Raw genomic sequence first — 25,979 nt, forward strand, 5'->3', positions numbered from 1 at the left:
TGGATTGATTTACTCTAAATTGAGGCTTAATTTAGAAATTTAAAACAAATTTTTCTTCCTTATATAAGCACTTAATATATAGGAAGCAGAAAACTGAAAAAGCTAAAAGAAATTTTTAAATGTTTTCCCTTATGATTTCATTGCTAATTAGGTCTTCTTCCAAGTACATCATGCCCTTTGCAGTCTTACGATTGGTCAGAAAATAAAGTGTAATGACCAAACCAAACAACAAGAATCTATATCTATAGTGTGTGTTGTCCTTTTGACAAATAAGTTGGATCAGGTCTTCCCGACTCGATTTAAAACTACCTGTTAACCATTGTACCTGACTCCTTGTTGTTTCCCAGATTTGTATGTGCTGTTTCCAGGGCCTGTGATGTCCCCTTCATCCATCTAATTCCTTTCTCATTGTTTAAAACTCAGCTCAGATTTTATTGCTGCCAAGAAGCCTTCCTTGATACACACACCCTTTCACACTGGCATGAATCCAGTCTGCTCTCATAGCTCCCTATGACACTGTACTGCATTTTTCTTTCTTGTCTATCATCTACCTCACCCCAGCATCTAACAAAGTGCCTTTCACTCAGTATATGTTTTTTCATTGATGTGGAGAGAGAGGGAGAAAGGGAATAAAAATTGTTGCATAGTAAAAAAAAAAAAAAAAAGCACTCTAAACGAAGTCTAAAGACAGACAAGCCATGAAAAAATATTGTACTCCTATCACAAATGACTAGTTTCTTTAAAATATAAAGAGCTCCTGCACATCAGTAAGAAAGGCCAATAACTAAAAAGCTTCTGCACAACTAAGGAAAAGTACCAACAAAATGAAAAGACAACATACTGAATGGGAGAAGATATTTACAAATTATATATCTGATAAAGGGTTAATATTCAAAATGTATAAAAGAACTCCTACAACTCAATAGCAAAAAAAGCAAACAATCCAGTTTAAAAATGAGCAAGATTTGGGTATTTTTCCAAAGAAGACATACAGATGGCCAACAGGTACATAAAAATGTGGTCAGTATCACTAATCTTCAGGGAAATGCAACTTAAAAATTACAATGAGATATGATCTCACACCTGTTAGAATGGCTGTTTTCTAAAGGACAAGAAATACAAGTGTTGGCAAGGATGTGAAGAAAAGGGAACCCTGATGCACTGTTGGTGGGCATGTAAATTGGAGGTTCCTCAAAAAATTAAAAATAGAACTACCATATGATCCAGCATTTCCACTTCTGGATATTTATATGAAGAAAATAGAATCACTAGCACTAACTTGAAAATTGAGAAGAGATATACACCTCTGTGTTCATTACAGCATTATTTACAATAGCCAAGATATGAAAACAACCTAAGTGTCTATTGATGAATGAATAAAGAAAATGTGGTATATATACACAATGGAATATTATTCAACCATAAAAAAAAAAGAAGGAAATCTTGACATTTATGACAACATGGATGGGCCTTGAGGGTATTATGCTAAGTGAAATAAGTCAGAGAAAGACAAATGCCAAATGATCTTACATATGGAATCCTAAAAAAAAAAAAACTGGGGTGCCTGGGTGGCTCAGTTGGTTAAGCGTCTGACTTGCTTTTGGCTCAGGTCATGATCTCAGAGTCTTGAGATTGAACGCCACATGGAGCTTTGCACTCAGCAGGGAGTCTACTTCTCTCCTTCTCCCTCTCCTCCTGCTCACACACACATGTGCTCTCTAAAATAAATAAATCTTAAAAAAAAAACAAACTCATAGAACAGATTGGTGGTTGTCGAAATGAGGGTGGGCGGTTGGTGAAATGGCTGAAAGGGGTCAAAAGGCACAAACTTCCAGTTAAAAATAAATAAGTCATGGGGATGTAATGTACAGCATGGAGACTATAGTTAGCAATACTGTATTGCATATTTGAAAGTTGTTAAGAGATCTTAAAAGTTCTCATCACAGGAAAAAAAATTTGTAACTATGGTGACAGATGTTAGACTTACTATGATGATCATATTGCAGTGTATACAAATGTGGAATCATCATGTTGTACACCTGAAACTAATATGTCACTTATACCTCAATTTATTAAAAAGGCCAATAATGCGATAGAAAAATTAGCGAAGATGGGCACCTGGGTGGCTCAGTTGTTAAGTGTCTGCCTTCGGCTCAGGTCATGATCTCAGGGTCCTGGGATCAAGCCCTACATCGGGCTCCCTGCTCAGTGGTTGGTGTGCTTCTCCCTCTCCCTCTGCCCCTGCTCATGTGCTCTCTCTCTCGCTCATTCTCTCAAATAAAATAAATCTTAAAAAAAAAAAAGGAAAGACAGACAATCCATAAAAAGGAGGGGAGAAATGTCTCTCCTAAACATAAAAAGATTGGTCAGCCTTAGTAGTAAAAAGAGAAAGGCAAATTAAATTTAGCCTCAAATACCATTTTTAACCTTTCCGGGTAACTGAGATTGAGAAGTTGATACAGTAGGAAAACAGACATACAATGCTAGTGGGACTGTAAAGTAATAGAACCTTTAAGAGTTACTTGGCATTCCTTCAAAGTTACAAGTACATATATCCCAACAATTGTACTTACAGGAATTTATCCTACAAGTGTACTGATTATCCTACAAATATACTGAAATAATTACTCACGGCATACACATTATGGCATTGTGTGTAAAAGAAAAAATGGAAATACTCTATATCAGAGGGGACAGATTAATGAGTTATGTATGTCCATTAGGTGAAGTCATCTGCAGCCATTAAAAGAATGAGACAGCTGTAGGATACAGAATGGGCTTTCAGACGTAATATTAAGTGAAGCAGCAAGATGCAGAGCAATGTGTAGATAGTATGATACCACTTGTTTTGGGGGTGAGAAGAAATCACACTTAGATGTGTGCTTGTCTATGAACAAAATATTTCTGAAAGATACCAAAGAAACCTAAAACTGACTATCTCTGGGAAGAAACACTGGTTGGTTGGGGGGACAGAGGTGGAAGGAGACATTTTTACATTATCTACATTTTTCAGCTTTTAGTTTTGTATCATATGTAGGTACTTATATTGTCAAAAATGATTTTCAAAGTTAAAATTAAGCAGTGAAAGAAATTACAAAGAAAAATAAGGATTGTTTTGGCAATATAATATTTTACATGTATTATAAAATGTATCATAAAAAGAAAGTCACCAGCCATAAAGAAAATAAATATTACTGCATGTTTTTAATGTGCTAGATGCTTTACATTTATTACTTAATTCTCAGATATTCTCTGAGAAATAACAGTTTTGACTGTACCAAATAGAAACCAGATTGGGGGAGACTTAGGAGATAATCAGCATTTAGCTAATAAGGGGCCAAGGTTGTATTTGAACTGAAGTCTTTCTGATTTTAAAGGGTTCCCTCCCCGCCCCCCCACACCAAACCATGCTGCTTACAGTTAGTGATCATCTTATCAACAGTAAAGTACAACTGTGCTTTATAGTCATCAGCAGCAATTACCTGAAATGTCCACAAGATGGAACTGCTGGACAAAAGTAGGCATTTTTCTTTGTAAAACAATACTACACTATCCAAGTGGGATATTTAAATAGGTGTGTTCTATTTTGCAGTAATGATACTTTCTTTAGTAATTTGTTATGTAACTGGCTAGAATGTTTTAAATATTTAGTGTTTCTCTGTCATAATGGTAGTTAGGATGGCTTTTTATGTACCTGACAGTATTCTTAGATACTTTATGTACATTAATTCATTTAAAATTTTTGAGTAAAGTTTTAGATACGAACTAAAAATAAAAGTTTACAGATCTACTTACTAAGATGCTAGGTCCTCTTTAGTAGCTGGTCATTAATACCAGTAGAAGTCATTCCACGAATACCAAGAAAATAGAAAAGCTCAACTAAGAGCACATTATCTCCCAGAACTTCTGTAAAACTATTAAGACTAGTTTGGGGGAAAGAAATAGGTCACAAAATATGCTAAATGAGACAAAACTAGAAGTTAAAAAAATTTTTTTTCAAATATGAGGTGTTCGTTATAGTCTCATTATAATACACATCATTATAATGAGAAATTAGCATAGAAATAATAAATAACTTAGACTGTCACAGCTAGTAAATGGTACAGCTGGAATTTAGACCTAGGTGGTTATTGCTATCTTTTTTTTTTAAAAGATAGGGGTTTGTTTTACCAGCGTGATTTTGTTTATGTAAAATTTTACTTGTACATATGTTTAAGAACACTGTATTTAGTTAGCTCTTCATATTATCTGGGTGTCTCTTGGATTGTATTCCACCTTATTTCCAAATTGATATGTATGTGGAGAGAAAAACAAGGCCATTACGTCTTTTTTTTTTTAATTTTAAGATTTTATTTATTTATTTGACAGAGAGAGACAAAGCGAGAGAGGGAACACAAGCAGGGGGGAGTGGGAGAGGGAGAAGGCAGGAAGCCCGATGCGGGACTTGATCCCAGGACCCTGGGACCATGATCTGAGCTGAAAGCAGACACTTAATGACTGAGCCACCCAGGCGCCTCAAGGACATTATGTCTTAACATCTTAATTGTGAATGGCCAGAATTTCATTCTTAGTTGCAGAAAGCATCTTAGATTCTCTTGTGAGAGTTTAGACTTTCTACCCACCTCCATATGTTTAATGTATCTTAAGTTGTTTACATTTCATCGTGGAAACTGACCTAAGGAAATGCCATATTTATTCCTCTCTGACATACCTTAGACATGTGAGAAAAATGAAATAGTTCAATAAAAATATGTTTTCCTTAGTTGCAGAACTTGAAGTGAAAACCAGAGAAAAATTAGAAGCTGCGAAAAAAAAAACAAGCTTTGAAATTGCAGAGCTTAAGGAGAGATTAAAGGCAAGTCGTGAAACTATAAATTGTTTAAAAAATGAAATCAGGAAACTTGAAGAAGATGATCAGACAAAAGACATATAAACAGTTCTAAGAGAGCTTGTTACTAAGCTAGCTGAAAATAAGGTGACTTTAAGGGAGAAATGGACCACAAATGCCATGCTGTTTCTTAGAGAAACGACACGTGTAGGTGTTGACCACAGATTTCCAGCAATGGGGTCAAAGGATTCGTACTTTTCAAGCAATCTTTAAAGTGAATATATGTGTGTAATAAGAATGAATGCTGTATAGGCATTTTATCAACCCATTTTGGGGTAATTCTAATGATGTTAAGCACAATTTAAAAAAATTTTTGGCATTGTATGTATAGCTTATCCTTTTGACAGGCATCACAATTTCATAATAAAGTATAAGTTGTACAAATTTTGTACTTTCCTGGTAGAATTAGATGGTAAATTAACATGTGTATTTAATTTTTTAAGTTCTTACTGTCCCCATCCTCTTTTGTATCTGTTGTGCCCACTGTCTAATAAGTACTCAATAAATGTATTTTACAGATCTTGTGTCTGCCTCTTGATGTGTTTCTTTCTCTTTGATGAAGCACCTTAGCTCTCTCATTACAATGAATGTATCTCCATTGTATTGTGATCACACATCTCTTATTGGCACTCATTGTGGCAAAAATCATATTTTAAGTGTTGTTCTGCCTTACTACCACAGTGTCATTCATTTTCACGTAGAAAAATATTTAATCCCTCATACATTTTCCAAAGATACATAGGAAGCTGCTGTGTATCAGCTTCACATATGACCCCTACTTTCTCCACTTTCTCCTTAGCCTCCTGTTCAGATCCACATAGTGAGCCCTATACTTTTGGACTCATCTAATTGGAACATGTAGTAGTACTTAAGGCCACATGGGCTTATCTGTCTGGGCAGCCTAGGGACAACAATAGGTAGGAAAGTATTTTGGAAAACATGTAACAATATTAGTTAATGGCAACCATGCCTATACCTAATGTAAGGATTCTGTATTCTCTGTAGTAGAGTATTTAACTATCTAGCACTTGATTTCTTTTTTATCTGCCCTGTAGGTTAGTTATTTTGAGTAATTGTTGCTTTATTTTTTTAAGTTGTGGCACTTACAAGCATTATGAGGTTGTGCAAAGGTCTCCATAGTCTTAAAATTTCTGCCAGGCCCTATGGGATTGGAAGTAGCACTTCTGATTGTGCCAGGCATCATTCATCTTTCCCCTACCTCCTATCCAATGCCCAGTATAGGGTGGGGACTGGGGATTGACCAGAAAAACTAATGGGGAAAAGTCCCATTCTCCTTGAGGGACCCTGACATGGGAGATTATCCCTCCATTATTCTAGTCAGATTAGCCCCCAAGAATGTGTTGGTTCGTGGAGGTAGGTCTGACTTTAGGCATGCAAGAGTCCAAGAGTCCAAAATAGGTCATTATGGCTCAGTTTTGCCCTCTATTTTTGTTTTGGCTTTAATCTAAGTAGGATCTCTTCAGAGTATGCAGACAGCTCTTATAACTCAAGACCACCCAATTTTAAAATGGACAAAGGATTGGATAGACATTTCTCCAAGGAGATACAAATAGCCACCAAGCACATGAGGAGATGCGCAAATCAGAACCACAATGACATGCCACTTTTATACCAACCAAGCATCTATAATTGTAAACAAAACAAGACAAAAAAGTTGGTGATGATGTGGAGAAATTGGAACTCTCATATATTGCTGGTGGGAATGCAAAAAAGAGTAGCCACTTAGGAAAATAGTTTGGCAATTCCTCAAAAAGTTAAGCTTGGGGGCGCCTGGGTGGCTCAGTCATTAAGCATCTGCCTTCAGCTCAGGTCATGATCTCAGGGTCCTGGGATCGAGCCCTGCATCGGGCTCCCTGCTCCGCGGGAAGCCTGCTTCTCCCTCTCCACTCCCCCTGCTTGTGTTCCCTCTCTTGCTGTCTCTCTCTTTCAAATAAATAAAATCTTAAAAAAAAAAAAGTTAAGCTTGGTTATGCTAATGATCCAGTAATTCTGCTAGGTGTGTACCCAAAAGAAATGTAAACATGTTCGTGTAGAAACTTGTACATGAATGTTCATGGCAGAATTGTGCATAATGGCCAAAAAAGGAAACAACCCAAATATCCATCAACTGATGAATGAATAAATAAAATGTATATCCACACAATGGAATATTATTCAGCCAGGAGGAAATAAGTACTGATTCTGCTGCATCATGAATGAACCTTAAAAACATAATGCTGGGGTGCCTGGGTGGCTCAGTCGTTAAACGTCTGCCTTCGGCTCAGGTCATGATCCCAGAATCCTGGGATCAAGACCCGCATCTGGCTCCCTGCTCTGCAGGAAGCCTGCTTCTCCCTGTGCCACTCCCTCTGCTTGTGTTCCCCTCTCCCTGTGTCTCTCTCTGTCAAATAAAATCTTAAATAATAATAAATTAATAATGCTAAGTGATAGAAGTCAGACAAAAGCCACATACTGTATGATTCCATTTGTATGAAATTTCCAGAATACGCAAATCTGTAAAAACAAAGTTGATTAGTTGTTGCCAGGGGATGGGGAGAAGGGGATTTCTATTTGGGGTGATAAAATGTTCTGGAATTAGTGGTGATGATTGCACAATCTTGTACATTCTAAAAATTGTACATTCTAAAAATGGTCTAAATGAACACTATAAGTTTGATCTGAAAAAATTTTAAACATTTAAGTGGCAAATTTTGTCGAGAATTATACAAACTTTAAAAATATTCTACAAGCCCTTGATTTCTATTTCCCCCTTCTTCTCCCCCTTCGAAGGCAGATGTTTAACGACTGAGCCACCCAGGCACCCCAGCATTATGTTTTTAAGGTTCATTCATGATGCAGCAGAATCAGTACTTATTTCCTCCTGGCTGAATAATATTCCATTGTGTGGATATACATTTTATTTATTCATTCATCAGTGGAAGAGAATATTTATTTACCAAGGATTAATTCATTGAGTTAAAGAGGCAGCTCACTTTTTAAAAGAAGGTGAAAGCGTAAGTTTCAGTTTTCTAAATAGTGTGATAGTGTTGCTATCCAAATTTTATATATAGGAGACTAAGGGACTATAGCTAGATGTTGAGTCAACCAACAATGTGACTCAGATTAGTAACAGGCCTTTCTGCCTCTAAGACTTAATTTTTATGTTCAAAGCATTAGCATTTTTAATTATTATTCATGCATAAATACTTCTCAAATCTCCTTTCTTTGACTAATTGGAGTAATTTAAGACAATCAAATAGGAACATCAGGTAGCAAGATTGCAAAGCATTGAGATAAGAATCTGGCTAGCTATTAGTAACATTTAAGAAAATTCTGGTGTTAAGCACTGTTGGCTGGAATATTAAAGAATAGATACTTGGAATCTCATGTAGAGTACATTTCAGGTTCCTGTTCCTTAGCATTATCCCTAGTATCTGCAGGGGTTTTTTTCATAAATAGTAATAGACTTTAAATTCTTGAGATTGAAACCAAAGAAAATGAGATCATGCAAGTATTAGCTAGAGAGAACATAAGTAAATATTTTTTGGAGTTGGAAAGAATTTTTAAAGTACAATGGGAACCTCAGAAATCATAAAATTCTGGATCTCAAATGGAATGAGTTTGGGAAGCTCTTGGGATTTGCTTTAAAATAATCTGGGGAATGGGAGATGGTAGGGGGAAGAGGGCATGCACATGAAACAAGATTGACCATATATTGATAACTTTTGAAGCTGAGCAATAGGAATTATTATTTCTACTTTTGTATATGCTTGAAATTTTCCATAATAAAATTTTTTTTAACCTCAGATAGAAGAAACCATTAAAATTCTACTTTACTTCTCCGTGAAGTCAAGAACTGATAAAGAATAAGTCATTTTAACCACAATACACACTCAGAAGATGACAGGAGCTTCCAATTGCATAGTTTACATGTTTACTTATATATTTTTTATTTTAATAATTCTAGCAAATTCTTCAATCTTGGTTGGATATGATAAAAGTCTGGAAGGAAGGGGGTGCCTGGGTGGCTCAGTCAGTTAAGTGTCCGACCCTTGATTTTGTTTCAGGTTGTGATCTCAGGGTTGTGATCTCAGGGTTCTGAGATCAAGCCCCAAGAGGGGCTCCACACTGGGGGAGAGATTCTCTCTCTCTCTCCCTTTCCTCCCCTCAAAAAAAAAAAAGTCTGGGTGCCTGGGTGGCTCAGTCGTTAAGCGTCTGCCTTCGGCTCAGGTCATGATCCCAGAGTCCTGGGATCGAGTCCCACATCGGGCTCCCTCCTCGGCGGGAAGCCTGCTTCTCCCTCTCCCACTCCTGCTGCTTGTATTCCTGCTCTCGCTATCTCTGTCTCTGTCAAATAAATAAATAAAATCTTAAAAAAAAAAAAAAAAGTCTGGTAGGATGGATGGGAGGAAGAGAAGGATAAAAAATAAAAGAGGGATAGGAAAGAAGAAAGGAAGAAAATCCCCTACAGAGATTTTAAAGAGAGAGTTCCAGATTTCACTCTCAGAAATTTGATTTGCTAGGAATTTGCATTTATACAAGGTATCCAGGTGATTTGAGAAACTCATAATGGCACAGCTTAATAAGTTGGACTACATAAAAGTGCAACACTTCTAAATGGGGGGAATAACAAAAAATTGTCAAAAGGAAAACTAGGTTATGTAACAGGGTCTAATTCCTTAATATAAAAAAATTCTTATAAATCATTAAGGAAGACAAACCATTGAACAGGTCGTTCACTAGAGAGGATATAAAAATGGCAAATATATATGCTTGATCTCACCAAATCTTAAGAATACACAAATTTAAATATTTCTCATCCATTTAGGATAAAATAAATGTTTCAGATAACTACTGACAGAGAAGACATCACTGATGATACCAAAGGATAGACCAGAAACAGGCCATTGGCAGATGGAGTTGGGTAATCTTTATTTTTTTTAATGTGAAATTCGAATTTTACTAGACGTCCTATATTTTTACTTACTAAATCTGACAATTCTGCATGTACCTGAGATAGGAACAATTTTCAAAAAAAACAAGACCGCCCAGTGCTAGCAAGAGAATGGGGAAACAGTTTAGTCTCCTACACTGGTGGGATTGTAAATTGCTTCAACATTTTGGGAGGATAACTTGGCAATATCTACTAAACTACTCTGAGTCAGCAATTTTACTTCTAAAATGTACATTTTAATTTTTTATTGAAGTAAGTGATTGAACCTTTAAGAATAAATATATGGTTTAGGAACATTTATTCATATATACAAGATATATACGGAGATGTTCACTGTAGCATTGTTTGCAGTATCAAAAAATTGTAAACAAGGTAAATGGCATCAAAAGGATGTGCATAAATTATGCTATAGTGATACAATGGATTCCTCTGTGGTTGTCAAAATGAATAAAGCAGATCTAGGGGCGCCTGGCTGGCCCAGTCAGAAGAGCATGTGACTCTTGATCTTTGGGTCATGAGTTTGAGCCCCATGTTGGGGTAGAGATTACTTAAATAAAAATAAAATTTAAAAAATGAATAAAGCTCTATGCTCTGACATGAAAAAATATCTGGATTATACTTGTTAGTGAGGGGAAAATAGTTTGCAAAACTTCATGATTTTATTTTTGTAAATAATATGTTAGAGTATGGAGAGAAAAATTACTTGGAGGAGTTTTTACCAATCTTAACAATAGGAATAAGAATTATAAGGACTGTTGCTATCTATGTTATGTACGTGTATGTTTGAATTTTTGCAATGAGTGCATTTCATTTGAGTGAAAAAGAATAACAAAATAGTTTAAAATTACATGAAAAGGAAAAATAGATGTCTTGATTATCAGAACATTGCCTCCTGTGAGCCAGATCAGACCCACCCCAGTCTGTTTACTTTCCCACTTCCACTGGCTACCCAGCCTGACTTAACTGCTCACTATCCTATACTAGGCTTCATTGCTCTTCAGTAATTCCTTAGTCTACCCTTAGTGAATTCATCATTGCTGTTTGAAAATTTCCAGTGAACTGAATCACCACTCCCCTTATTCACTAAGTAAGAGTCATAAAACTGGAAGGGAGTTTAGAGAACATCTAATTCAATTCCCCCATTTGATGAGGGAATACAGTCTTGCAGGAATTAAATGGCTTTCAAAGTCACACAACCTGTTGGGGCCAGAGGTAGAATTTGAATTCAGCATTTTCTGACTGAGCAGTCATAGTACTAGAGCATCAGAATATGGCTCCATCAAGGCTAGACAAGATTGTATGAATTGGCAGTCACCTTGGAAACTAACTTTCCAAGAATGAAGGAGGGATGTACTGTTATTGATACAGTCAAATCCCTATCATCAAAACTTTGGTTTATTCTCCTTTCAGCTAATCTGGTCAAATCATGATCTCAAAATTAATGAGAATTGTCATCCCTACTTGGTTTAATTACATGCATGAATTGAAACCACAAGTCTATTTACTCTTATTGTGCACATCAGCAGATGACCTCAGTTCTTACACTGAGATCACTGATGCCATTCAAATTGACCCTGTTCACTTCCAGCCAGCCAAAGTTTCTCTTTGTTCTTACAAATCCTGCTTTCTTTCATCCCCCTAATGTTCTTCCCATCTGTAGTTTTGATTCCAGTCTATACTATCTACTACTGCAAATTTATAATTGGGGGGAAATCGCTTCACTCTCCTGAGCCTCAATTTGTTTTAGTGAATATGAATATACTACCCTCATAGAATTCTGTTTAAGGGAAAATGAAATAGCATATGTAAAAGCACTTTGAATGGTAGGAATAAAGAATAATAATTCTAGCTAACTGTTTGTAAAAATTTTCAACAAAATACAAACTGAATCCAGCAACATACAGAAAGGATTAAGTGATCTTATGATCAAGTGGGCTTTATACCAGGAATACAAGGTTGTTTCAACATGTAAAAACCACTTTGTGTTATAGGCTGTTATGGGTTGAGTGGTGTCTCCTCAAAATTCATACGTTGAAGTCCTAACCCCCAGTACTTCAGAATATGACTGTATTTGGAGATAGGGCCTTTAATGGGGTAATGAAGTTAAAATCAGTCATTAGGGTGGGTCTTAATTCAGTATGACTGGGTCCTTGTAAAAATATTAGGAAGACCATATGAAGACACAGGTAGAAGATAGCCATCTACAAGTCACAGAGAGAGGCTTCAGAAGAAACCAACCCTGCTGACACTTTGCAGTCAGACTTCCAGCTTCTAGAATTGTGGGAAAATTTCTGTTGTTTAAGCCACCCAGCCTATGGCACTTTGTTATGGCAGCCCTAGCAAACTAATAAATACACCATATTAAAAGAATAAAGGACAGGGGCGCCTGGGGGCTCAGTCATTAAGTGTCTGCCTTCGGCTCAGGTCATGATCCCAGAGTTCTGGGATTGAGCCCCGCATCAGGCTCCCTGCTCTGCGGGGAGTCTGCTTCTCCCTCTTCCACTCCCCCTGCTTGTGTTTCCTCTCTCACTGTGTCTCTCTCTGTCAAAAAATAAATTAAAACTCTTTAAAAAAAAATCTTAAAAAAAAAAGAATAAAAGACAAAAGCTACATGATAATCTCAACAGATGCAGAAAAAGCATTTGACAAAATCCAACACCCTCTTATGATAGAGATATACTCAACAAACTAGGACTATAAGGGAACTTCCTTAACATGATAAAGGGCACTTATGTAAATGAACATTATACATAATGGATGTTTTCCCCCTAACATCAGGAACAAGACAAGGATGTTTGCTTTGACCACATCTATTCAACGTCTGCTGGAGATTCTAGCCAGGGCAGCTAGGCAAGAAAAAGAAAGAAAAGGCATCTAGATTAGAAAGCAGGAAGTAAACTATCTCTATTTGCAGATAACATTGATCTTGTACTTAGAAAAATCCTAAGAAACATACACACACACAAACTACTAGAGCTAATAAATGGGTCTAGTAGGGTTGCAGGATACAGGATCAATATACAAAAGTCAGTTATATTTCTATACACTAGCAATGAACTGAAAAGAAAGTTAAGAAAACAATTTTATTTATAACAGCATCAAAAAGAATAAAATACTTAGGAATATGACACCTAAAGTTCAAGTAACTAAAGAAAAATAGATAAATTGAACTTCATCATTAAAAACTTTTATGCTTCAAAGATCATTATCAAGAAAGTGAAAAGATGATTCACAGAATGGGGGAAAATATTTGCAAACCATACGTCTAAAAAGAGGCTAGTATCCAGAACATATGAAGAACTCTTACAACTCAAAAAGAACCAATTAAAAATTGGGCAAAAGATTTTAATTTCTCCATTTATCCAAAGAAGAATTGTAAGTGGACAATAAGCACATGAAAAGATGCTCAACATCATTTGTTATTAGGGAAATGCAAATCAGAACCATCATGAGATACCACCTCACTAGGATGACTATAATAAAAGAGGCAATAACAAATGTTTACAAGGATGTGGAGAAATTGAAACTCTCATACATTGCTGGTGAGAATGTAAATCAGCGTGGCTGCTGATGAAAACAGCTTGGGAGTTTCTTAAAAAGTTAAACATAGGGCTGCCTGGCTACCTCAGTTGGTGGAACATGCAGCTTTTAATTTCAGGGTCATGAGTTTGAGCCCCACAGTGGGTGTAGAGATTGCTTAAATAAATTAAAAAAAAAGTTAAACATGGAGTTACTGCGTGACCCAGCAATTCTACTTCTAGGTATATACCTAAGAGAATTGAAAATATATGTCCAAACAAAAACTTGTACATGAATATTTGTAGCAGCATTATTTATAATAGCCAAAAGTACAAACATTCCAAATGTCCATCGGCTAATGAGTGGATAAATCAGATGTGGTATATCAGTACAATGGATTATTCAGCAATAAAAGTGAATGAAGTGCTATAATATGTTACAATATGAATAGACCTCATAAACATGCTAAATGAAAGATTCCAGACACAAAAGGCTCATATAGTGTATCATTCCACGTATATGAAATGTACAGAATAGGCAAATCCACAGAGATAGAAAGTGAGGGGCTTAGGGGCACCTGGGCTGGCTCGGTCAGTAGGGCATGTGACTTCATTTCAGGGTCGTGAGTTCAAGCCCCACATTTGGCCTAGAGCTTTTTTTTTTGGTCTTTTCCTCCTCTGAGGAGGTGGCATAGCTGACATGTGGATCCAGAGTCTATAACGGGGGCATTTCTTTCCGAGACCATGAGCTCAAGTGTGGAAGGGGCCCCAAACTGAGCTGAGCGGGGATCGAAAGATTCATAGTTGCCGTGAACCCAAATTCCTTGAGTCCTCTGAGTGCAAGCCTATGGCTCAGAAGAGCCCCACGGTCAATGACAATAACCTGCCCTACGGAGACCTGGCCTCCGAGGTGACCAGGCGCAGAGTCACCATGACCACCAGAGAAGAGAGATTTACCAAGAAAACTGATGAAACCAGGGAGATGCCCTCCACTCTGGATTTGGAGCAAGTCCCTGCTAGCGTGGCCGGCCCTGCAGAACCCCCTGCCCCTCCTCCTTCACCCGTGGAGGACTACAGAGTCTAAGGGGGCTTTTACAGCACTCCGGCAAAGTTGGGGGTGTCTTTGAAGACTGTCTTGGAACATCTTTGTTCTTTCTTTCCTATTTTTCTTCTCTCATGATCACTGCTGAGTGGAAAAAAAAAAAAAAAAAAGCCCCACATCGGGCTCCCTGCTCAGCGGGAAGCCTGCTTCTCCCTCTCCCACTCCCCCTGCTTGTGTTCCCTCTCTCGCTGTGCCTCTGTCAAATAAATAATAAAATCTTTAAAAAAGAAATAAAAAATTAATGAAATGAAAAAAAAAAGTGATTAGGGCTTGCCAGGGGGTGGGGGTGGGGCAGGGAGTAACTGGGTACAAGATTTCTTTTTGGGGTGATGAAAATGTTCTGGCACTGGATCACGCTGATGGTTGCACAACCTTGTGAATATACTAAAAAGGCACTCGTACAGGGCGCCTGGGTGGCTCAGTTGGTTAAGCGACTGCCTTCGGCTTAGGTCATGATCCTGGAGTCCTGGGATCGAGTCCCACATCGGGCTCCCTGCTCAGCAGGGAGTCTGCTTCTCCCTCTGACCCTCCTCCCTCTCATGCTCTCTGTCTCTCATTCTCTCTCTCACAAATAAATAAAAAAATCTTAAAAAAAAAAAAAAAAGGCACTCATACACTTTATGGTATGTGAATTACACCTCAATTAAAAAAATAATGCTAAGTGTTACCATTTACTGAATACTTTATGGCCCCAAACTTAGCTAAAGACAACCCAGTGAATACATTATTATCCCAATTTAACAAATAAGAAAACTGAGGTTCAAGGAGATCAAGTGCTTTGTCTAAGGACACATACTAGGAAACACTTGAGCTGAGCAGACTCAAGTCTAACTCCAGAGCCTCAGTGCTTAATCACTCCCAGCACCAAGTTGTCCTGATCAAAAATCATTAATATTCCCATTACATATCTGACAATACCCAAATATTTATGTGTGTGCATATAAACAACACTTATATGTGCCATATATATGTAGTAATATATATGTAGTATGCATATATGCCTAACACAGTATTATATACATAGTATATGATACATATACTATATAGTAATATAGATACAAGGGTTGCCTGGGTGGCTAAGTTGGTTAAATGTCTGACTCTTGATTTCGGCTCAGGGCATGATCTTAGAGTTGTGAGATCGAGCCCCGAGTTGGGCTTCTCACTGGGTGTGGAGCCTGCTTGATTCTCTCTCCTTCTCCCTTTGCCCTTCCCCACCGTCTCTTAAAAAAAAAAAAAGATATGGGTGTATTTATAGATATATATACTACCCACAAATCAATAAAAACATCAACTCAATAGAAAAATGGACAAAGAATATGACCAAGTAATTCACAAAAGAAAAAATACAAACGGTGGTCAATAAACATTTGAAAAGATCTGTAAACTCACTAGTTATTGGGGAAATGCAAATTAATAGAAGACCATGTTTCATTCATTGTAGTGACAAAATTTAAAGATTTCTAATAAACAGCACCACAGAGAGTGAAGGGGAATTGGTACTCATACCTGCTGGTGTGCATTAAAATTAGCAACGATATAATATTATCTATCAGAATTTTATATTTCTCATTTAATCAAATAATTTCACTGCTAGGAAACATGAGGATGTTCATTGCTTGTTTTAATAGTGAAAAATTGGATCTAAATTAAATGCCTACCAGTATGTACACAATTTTATGTAAATTCTTAAAAGTAATTAATAGGAGTTACTTTTGGAAAAAAGCACTGAAATTGGAGCGGGTGTGGGCGAGCATGAGTAAAGGGTTAACAAAACCTTTTCCCTTCGTGCATGAGAATTTGACCCTTGGTTTCTCAGGCAACTTGATAAAGACAGTGTCCACCCTGCTGCTAGGCAACACTGCACATGGGAAAGATGATCCCTGTTTGGTAAACGACCTCTGGAGTGAGAGAACTATTGGTCCCTGGCAGGAAGTCACATCTTTGGACTTCCTGAGGGCTGTGACTCTAGTAATCGCTGTGTCTCTCACAGAAACCCTAGAAGCTATCCCTGTGGTTACAAGAGATACTGGCTCCTGTGGGGAGTAGGCCTGTAAGCCAAGGCAGCTTCTGTGCTGGCCTGCTGGGCACCTTGCTTCCTTGGATCTAAGCTGCACGCTCAGCGGACTGCTGCAAGGACTCCTGGGAGGGCTGGCCCACGCCCTGATGGCGATCCGTGGTTCCTGTGCTGTGGGCTTTGGAGAGTCCCAGTGTGGTCTATAGTAGAGTTGTGAGTTGAGATGTCACTGAAGCTAAGAAGATCTTCCTTGGTAGGCAGAATTAGAAAGGCTTTCATGGCAAATTGAAAATAAAGTTGTAAGTTAAAAAAAATTAGTTTACACACACCCTCCATTTCAGCCAGTAGAATCTTCATGCTATTTCTTAAATATACCCTGCATTCTCCTGCTCATCCACCTTCCATCTTCTTCTTTTGTTAAAATATTTCCTTTCTTTCAGGTCCAAATTTCCCTTTCCCTACTCCCAAGTAAACTCATTTCCTCTGAACTACCATGGTATCTTGCTTCCTCTCTTTCGTGTTGTAGTTCGTCCTGCTGTGAGAAAACTATGATACACTTCTATTACCATCCTTCAGATTTTCTTCACTCTTGGCAAAAGAGGAGGAGTTAGTTTTGTTTATCTTGACAATTGTATGTAAAGCATTTGGCATGCCTAGTACATGAGAAGTGGTCAATAAACAGTCACTGGCATTTTAGTGTTCTCTGTCACTTAGCTTTTAGTATCTGGTCTATTCCACACGGAGGCACAATTCTAGGTGCAGATCTAGGCTTTTCCTTCATGGAGTCTAGCCTGTTCCAGGACTGGGCACACCGTCCTGCCCAGCTGTGTCCCACAATATCACAAGCACAAATAAGTGAAATTGGCCTGAAATGTGCAATTCATGTGGGTCTAATTATGACAACATTGTTCATACTTAAGACTCTAGGAAATTTAGGGGCGCCTGGCTGGCTCAGTCCGTGGAGCATGTGACTCTTGATCTTGGGATTGTGAGTTTGAGCCCAACGTTGGGTGTAGAGATTACTACAAAAAAATAAATAAACTTAAAAAAAAATTAAAAAAAATAATAAAAGGGGCACCTGGGTGGCTCAGTCGGTTGAGTATCTGGCTCTTGATTTCAGCTCAGGTCATGATCTCAGGGTCGTGAGATTGAGCCCCATGTCAGTCTCCACACTCAGTGGGGAATCTGCTTGAGATTATTTCCCTCTGCCCCATCCCCAGCTCATGCAGCTCTCAAATAAATAAATAAATCTTTAATAATAATAATAATAATAATAATGATAAATGAGGGGAAAAAAAAGACTTAAGGAAATGTGACAAATTTATAGTATGTTTTTGTTGAGTTTGGTGACCCGAACTAAGGTATTTTTATATCTCGAAGAGCAACCTAAAGTGCTAGGACTGCCCTGTCCAGTCTTTTAGGGTAGGGGTCTGCATACATTTTCCAAAGCGGCCAGAGAGTATTTTAGGCTTTGTGAGGCTAGACATTCTCTGTCACTTCTCGTCACTTCTGCTATTGTAGCGTGAAAGCAGCCGTGCCTACACAAGTGAGCACTGTGTTCGAATGAAAACTGAGATTTGAAGGTCCTATAATTTCCACATTGCACAATATTTTCCTTCATTTGATTTTTTTTTTTAAGCATTAAGAATGTAAAGAAACATCCTTAGTTCACAGGCCCTGCGAAACGGACTGAGGGCCAGATGCAGCCCCAGAGCCCTAGACGGCTGATTCTTCTGTTTCCAAGACTAGGTAGGAATATACAAGAATCGTCAACCCCAAGAGGGAGCTCTAGGATTTGCTCTGTGAATTCAGAGTAGAATCCTCAGTTTGGGCCTTTGTAAATGTCCCTGAGATGACGAGGATCGTCCAAGTTACCCCATACAGAAGAGCTTTGCAGAAGAACCGTGAAGCACAAGGACACTGACTTATTTCTTCTATTTAATCACACAGAGGCTTGTCATCTTCCTCTTTCATGAGCGGCTGTGAAAGCATTAAATCATGAGGAATTCCTTTCCTAACCTCCTAAACCTATTGCAGTTTAGTTTCTTCCTTCACTCTGATGTCCACATCATCAGAGACCTTGGGGTCATATCCAACCAGGCATGTTCAGGGTTTATCTTATCTAACTGAATTGATCACTTTCTTTTCCTTGAAACCTCTTCTCTCTTTCTTCTCTGCATTCCTCTCTCCAGGATTTTTTTTTTTCTGGTTGTTTTCTCACCAGTCCTTTTGGCCAATTTTTCTCAGTCTCCTTTAGTGTTCCTTCTTTCCCTCTGTTTATCCTGTAAATATATATATATATATATATTATTTTCTAGGGTTCTGTCTTGAACCAGCATTTTTTTTTTTCTTACTTACCCATGGCTGCAAATACTGTTTTTATGCTACTTGTCCCGGGCCTAGATTTCCAGTCCAAATTCCCATGCTGAGCTCTGGACTGTACATTCATTTACGTCCTAGAGAATATATTTAGATGTTCTGCGGGCATCTCAACTGAACACGTCCAAAACCGAAGTTATTGTCTTCTGTTCCAGTCTTTCCCCATCCTGAATCCCCTATCTTGGCAGCAGTACCATCCAGTTTGCCATATTGTCAACAGTATACAGGACCTCCCCAACTGATGCTCCTCAGTTGAGAGAGAGTTGAGAGAGAACTACAGTCTCGGTTCACAGAGGTGAATCATGTGGCCCTTTCCCCTGGCCAAAGATGATTGGATTTGGGGTGGATACTTAACCCAATCTGGATCCATCGGATTATCTCCTGGGATTATCCTCAGCCATTAGGGGTGCTTGAATTAGAGCTGGTGCAGCTGTGTGCATGGAGAATAGAAAATTGGTCCACACAGAGAGATTGAAGTTGATACACAAAGGGAAGAAGGGAAAGTTGAAGAAATGGATGGAGTAATCTTGACTCTGCCCCCGCCTCCCAACTTCCCAGCTGCCTGCAGGGCTGCCTGTGTCCTCGAGTCACCACCCTCTGATATAACATAGCTTGCCTCTAAACATTTGTAATCAATTACTATATTAAATTTTCTCTATTGAGTTATCTAACATGAATTTTGAGTTCCAGTCTGGACCCTGACTAATGTAAATATCTTTGCAAATGAGCACAGAGGTTGACATCATTTATTTTAAGAGCTGCTTATGTTTCACTGTACAAATTTCCACCATTTATTTCATCATTTGGCTGTTGATGAAAACTTGTTTCCAAGTTTTTTGCTACTGCAATTAGTGCTATTATGGACATCTTTGCATATATATGTATTTCTATAGGATAAAGTAAAATTGCCAGAAGTAATATTGCTAGGTCATAAAGGGAAATATATATTTTTTAATTTTAATGATATTCCCAAATTTCTGCCAAAAGTTTGTACCAATTTATACTATCAACAGTTGTGTATTAGAGTGCCTGTTTACCCCCTGGCCAACTCTTAGCTGATCTCATAGGTGAAAAATATTCCATTGTTTCGATTTGCATTTCTTTGCATTCTGAATGAGAATAAGTATCTTTTCATACATTTACTAGCCATTTGCATTTCTTTTTCTGTGAACTGCCATGTAACTGGTTTATTTTTTGCTTTTTTTTTTCACTAAATGTTATATAACATGAACTTTATCTAGAACAATAATAAAAAGCAACATCATTAATAAAGACTGCATATTATTCCATTCTGACTATACCATAATTATTCTTTTATTTTGGGAAACAATTACTATTGTTTCCAATTTTTTTCATAACACTTATAAATTCTTAGATAAGGAATTATCAGGACATAAGGGTGTGTGTGTGTGTGTGTGTGTGTGTGTTGTGTTTAAGGCTTTTGATACACACTGCCAGGCTGCCCAGTGAAAAGTTCATCCCAGTTTGTGTTCCCACCCGCAGGCTATGAGGGTGCCCATTTCCCCATACAGAAGTATTCAGCCAAGAAGTAACTTCTGGAGTTTGTATCATGAACTGCACGTGCAAGATGATCAATCCCCTGACCTGAAGCCTGAGTAGTCAGTCTCCAGAATTGGATGTTGAGGCTGCTCAGGTCTCCAGTGGGAGCAGTTTCCTTTATCCATCACGGTGGAGTTAAAACTACAGACCTGTGCTTTTCAATATGTTCTCATTCATTCCACAACTATTTATTGAGCACATATGGTGCTGCGAGGCTTTTTCTTGCCCTGCAGGTCTCCCATCAAAAAGGGTGAAAGCCACAGTTACCCATAATTAGAAATACCATGTATTTAGAAAATGCTTGGGTTTTGGAGAAGGCCCAATCATAGACTTGTGTGGATTTGGGCAGGGTGCTTAATTTCTCTGAGCTTCAGTTTTCTCTTGTATACAATTGAGATTATGAAACTGATATCAGAGGACTTGACTTGAAGGGCCTGAGTGCCTGGCACATGTAGGTGTTAGCATAGGAATTAAACGTGTGGGCTCTGGAGTCCGGATTCAATCATGGCTCCGTGCTTATTGGCTTTGTGACCACAGGCAAATTACATAACCTCTCTGTGCCTTCTTTCCTCAATTTAAAGTAGGCATAAACATACTTAACCTCATACCGTTATTGAGAAGATCAAATGAGATGATATATGTAAAGTACTTAGCATTAGTACCTACAACCTAGTAAATGCTCAGTTACTAAAAGTTATTTTAAAACAGCTTTATTGAAGTACAATTTACATATAGGCATACTTTTATTGTGCTTCAGGTTATTGCACTTCACAGATACTGCGTTCTTATAAATTGAAAGTTTAAGACTTTCGTGGGAGGAAGTAACCGCAGATGTGGTGGAAATAGCAAGGGAATTAGGATTAGAAGTGGAGCTTGAAGGGGCGCCTGGGTGGCTCAGTGGGTCAAGCGTCCACCTCTCAATTTCAGCTCAGGTCATGATCTCAGGGTCGTGAGATGGAGCCCTGTGTCGGGCTCCACACAAAGTAGGGAGTCTGCTTGGGATTCTCGCTCTCCTTCTCCCTCTACCCCTCCCCCCCCAAATAAATAAATCTTTAAAAAAAAAAGAATTGGAGCCTGAAGATGAGACTGAATTGCTGCAAGCTCATGATAGAACTGAACGAATGAGGAGTTGCTTCTTATGGGTAAGCAGAGAAAGTGGTCTCTTGAGGTGGGATCTACTCCTGGTGAAGATGCTGTGAAGATTGTTGAAATGACAACAAAGGATTTAGACGATTAAATAAATTTGTTGATAAAGCAGAAGCAAGTTTTGAGAGGACTGACTCCAATTTGAAAGAACTTTTGTGGGTAAAATGCTGTCAAAGAGTATCACATGCTACAGAGAAATCATTCGTGAAAGGAAAAATCGATTGATGCGGCAGACTTCATTGTGATCTGATTTTAAGAAATTGCCACAGCCACCCCAAACTTCAGCAACCGCCACTCTGATCAGTCAGCAGCCATCGACATGGAGGCAAGACCCTGCACAAGCAAATATAACTCACTGGAAGCTCAGATGATGGCTAGCATTTTTTAGCAATATATTTTTTAAAATTTAATTTATTTTTATTTTTTAAGATTTTATTTATTTGACAGAGAGAGACACAGCGAGAGAGGGAACACAAGCAGGGGGAGTGGGAGAGGGAGAAGCAGGCTTCCCGCCGAGCGGGGAGCCCAGTGCGGGGCTCGATCCCAGGACCCTGAGATCATGACCTGAGCCGAAGGCAGACGCTTAACGACTGAGCCATCCAGGCGCCCCTTTAGCAATATTTTAAAATTAAGGTATGTACATTGATTTTTTTAGACATAATGCTATTGCACACTTAAGAGTCTACAGTATAGTGTAAACACAACTTTTATATGCACTGGAAAACCAAAAAATTCGTTTGAGTTGCTTTATTGTGATACTCGCTTTATTGCGGTGGTCTGCAACCAAACCCACATTATCTCCAAGGTGTGCCTGTAGTGTTAAGGGCTGAATTGTGTACCCTCCTAAATTCCTATGTCAAAGTTCTAACCCCTGGTTTCTCAGAATAGAACTGCATTTACTTGGGGCGCCTGGGTGGCTCAGTAAGTTAAGCATCTGCCTTTGGCTCAGGTCATGATCTCAGGGTCCTAGGATTGAGAGGGAGCCTGCTTCTCCCTCTCCCTCTGCCTGCCACTCCCCTTGCTTGTGTGCACTCTCTCTGTCAAATGAATAAATAAAAAATCTTAAAAAAAACCAAAACAACTGCATTTAGAGATAAGATCTTTCAAGTTTTAATTAAATTAAAAAGAGGCCATTAGGGTAGACACTAATCCAATATGACTGGTGTCCTTACCAGCATAGGACATTTGGACACACACATGGATGGAGGGAAGATGATGTGAAGATAAAGGGAGAAGATGACCATCTACAGGCCATGGAGAGAGGCCTAGAACACATCCCTCCCTCACAGCCCTCAAGAGGAACCCACCCTGCCCACACCTTGATCTCAGACTTCCAGCCTCCACAACTGGGAGACAATACATTTGTGTTGTTTCAACCACCCAGTCTGTGGTGCTTTGTTACAGCACCCCTAGCAAACTAAAGCACATTCCATCAAATTCACCCATTTTCGTGTATAATTCAGTGATTTTTAGTAAATTAAGAGTTCTGCAATCTAATCCTAGAATATTTTCTTCACTCCTAGAAGAAACCTTGCCCCCACTTGCATTCACACCCCATTCCCACCTTCAGCCCCAGACGCCGCTAATTTTCTGTCTGTATGATTTGTCTTTTCTGGTCATATAAATCATCTCCTACGATTAGGAAATCTTACATGTCAAGAGCCCTCACCTTCTGTATCCTGATTTTCTATTTGTTCCAACGTCTTATATTGAGTTTACATGTATTGCCCTGTAACTTCTACACAGTCACATGCCTATTACAGTTTATTTGTAATATAAGTAAGACAAAAAATATTCTATCTACTGCAGAATTGTCGGAATGGGATTGCTATATTCAGTCAAAACGACCAGCGTGATCATAAATTCAGAAATTGTTGCTTGTTTTTAGTGGTCAATCAGGAAAAAAAGACTCTGAAGGAGAGTGCTCTCCTGAGGTTCAAGAGGATAGAGAGCCCAAGAAGGGTTGCAGTGGAACCGCTGGTGAGATCCGCTTTCCGTGGCGAGAGCTGAACTGACAAGCTACTCCCCAGAGCTGCTCAGGCCCTTCCGGTAACTAATCGGGACATCCCATCAAGACCACACGTGCAGGGCTGCACCCAGACAGCAGAACACCCCAACTGCCAACTGCAGTGTCCAGGCTGCATGGAGACGGGGCTTTGTGCAACACCCCTTTTGTTGAAAAGATCCATTTAGGGCGCCTGGGTGGCTCAGTCGGTTAAGCGACTGCCTTCGGCTCAGGTCATGATCCTAGAGTCCTGGGATCGAGTCCCGCATCGGGCTCCCTGCTCAGCGGGGAGTCTGCTTCTCCCTCTGACCCTCCCCGCTCTCATGCTCTATCTCATTCTCTCTCAAATAAATAAAAATCTTTAAAAAAAAAAAAAAAGAAAAAATCCATTTAGATGCAATCTAGCGAGGGCATCATGTCAGAACTACAAATGGAGAAGTCTTGGCTTTTCTCACCTGGAAGAGTTGGCCCCTCTGTTCACATTACCAACCCAGAATAACTATAAACTGAAACTACGGGTCGGGGACCGGTAAGTACACATGTGACCATTTATTCAAGAATATTTATCAGGCGCCTTCTGTGTGCCAGGTACCTCTCTAAGCTGGGAATCCATCCGGGAGTCAACAAAGATCCTTGTGCTGCTGGTGCCAGCATTCAAGCGGGGAAAGCCGGCAAATAACACTAAACATAGTCGGAATAAAGAAGTTGACTCAAGTGTGAAGTCGGAAGGTGTGAGGTTAAAGTTAAAGCGAGGGAAAGGGGTTGGGAGCACTAGGGTTGAGCACGGACAAGGTTGCGACTTTAATCTTTCCTTTTTTTGTCCCCAAGCCACTTCCTGGGAATTTGAGAAACAAGACAGAGGATCATAGGGGAAGGGAGGGAAAAATGAAACCAGACGAAACCAGACGGAAGATGTGGTTGACATAAAAAAAGCTGTACGTATTTAAGGTATCAACTTGGTGAGTTTGAAGATACATATACAGCAGTGACACCATCACCACTTTGTATGCCTCAAACAGATCCATCACCTCCAAAAGTTTCCTCCTACCCTCTTTGTTTTTTCTTCTTTTCTTTTGTCACGAGGTTGCAATTTTAAATAGGGTGATCTATGTTGGCCTTACTGAGAAGGTGGCTTTAGAGCAAGATGTAAAGGAGGGGGCGGAGTTAGTTAGCAATCTCTCTGGAAAACGTGGTGCAGGCAGAAGGAAGAGCCAGTGTGTACTCTAAAGCAAAAGCAATTTCTGGCGTGTTCAAGGAGCACCCACGAGGCCACCGTAGCTGGAACAGAGTGATCAAGGGAAGAGTAGCAGAAGGTGAGGGCTTTTTGCAAGGACTTCAGTTGTTATTCCAAGTGAGATGGGAAACCAGAAGAGCAGTGTGATCGGAATTAAGTTTGGAAAGATCCCTGTGGATGGACCGGAGAGGAGCAAAGATAGACACAGGAGTATAGGTTAGGAGCCTATTTCAGAATCCAGGTAAGACATGATGGTGGTTAGGGTCAGGAGCAGTGGACATGCTGTATTTGTGCAACTGGAGATTCATTTAGCCAGCAAAGAATTCATAGGCACTGTATGTGTGCTGGGAGGCTGTGGTGACCAGCCTAATGCCGATCCCTCCCATATTACTGTAGGTGATGGTTATAGTTACCGTGGATGGAGGGCTTGCTGCCAGTCAGGTTGGCTTTAAGAGGTGCAAAGGTGTTTTCTCAGTGAACCTGGATCTACTGCTAAAACTCAGGTGTCACTCTTGTCCCCATTAAAGGGGAGGAAAGTCAAACCCTGAGAGGGTTAGTGAGTGGCACAACAGGCAAAGGCAGAACTCAAGTGCAGTGGGTTGTGTTCCAGAATGCCTCCCTTAAAGATGGCAGCCATGGGGGCACCTGGGTGGCTCAGTCGTGAAGCGTCTGCCTTCGGCTCAGGTCATGATCCCGGGGTCCTGGGATCGAGCCCCACATCGGGCTCCGTGCTCGGCGGGGAGCCTGCTTCTCCCTCTCCTGCTCCCCCTGCTTGTGTTCCTTCTCTTGCTGTCTCTCTCTGTCAAATAAGTAAATAAGTAAATAAATAAATAAATCCTAAAAAGATGGCGGCCATGGCAGGGTTATAATAGGATGATATGGGAGGGAGGGGATGACTTTGAAGCTGAAGTTTTTTTTGTTTTTTAAAGATTTTATTTATTTGAGAGAGCGCAGAGTGAGAGAGAATACAAGGGGGGGTGCAGGGGCGCCTGGGTGGCTCAGTTGGTTAAGCGACTGCCTTCGGCTCAGGTCATGATCCTGGAGTCCCGGGATCGAGTCCTGCATCGGGCTCCCTGCTCGGCAGGGAGTCTGCTTCTCCCTCTGACCCTCCTCCCTCTCATGCTCTCTGTCTCTCATTCTCTCTGTCTCAAATAAATAAATAAAATCTTTAAAAAAAAA

At 39.3% G+C, this 25,979-nt stretch overlaps 1 protein-coding gene across 5 annotated transcripts in view; it reads left to right on the top strand.

Annotated features, from left to right (window-relative positions):
* YEATS4 (YEATS domain containing 4) overlaps positions 1-25,886 on the top strand; it is a 37,452-nt gene extending 11,566 nt beyond the window's left edge. The window contains exons 7-8 of one of the 5 annotated variants that reach the window (XM_081822048.1): positions 24,155-24,295; positions 24,395-25,877. In XM_081822048.1, coding sequence (XP_081678174.1) covers positions 24,155-24,295; positions 24,395-24,435 — 182 coding nt within the window. In that variant the 3' untranslated portion in view covers positions 24,436-25,877. Of the gene's footprint in view, positions 1-4,763; positions 5,413-23,449; positions 23,879-24,154 lie in introns of those variants that run through there. The other 4 variants (XM_081822050.1, XM_081822047.1, XM_081822049.1 and 1 more) reach the window with 4 other exon arrangements.
* The last annotated feature ends 93 nt before the right edge of the window (positions 25,887-25,979 follow it).

Source organism: Leptonychotes weddellii, chromosome 5, assembly GCF_054177405.1.
Source record: "Leptonychotes weddellii isolate Sample4059 chromosome 5, ASM5417740v2, whole genome shotgun sequence".
NCBI lineage: Eukaryota > Metazoa > Chordata > Mammalia > Carnivora > Phocidae > Leptonychotes > Leptonychotes weddellii.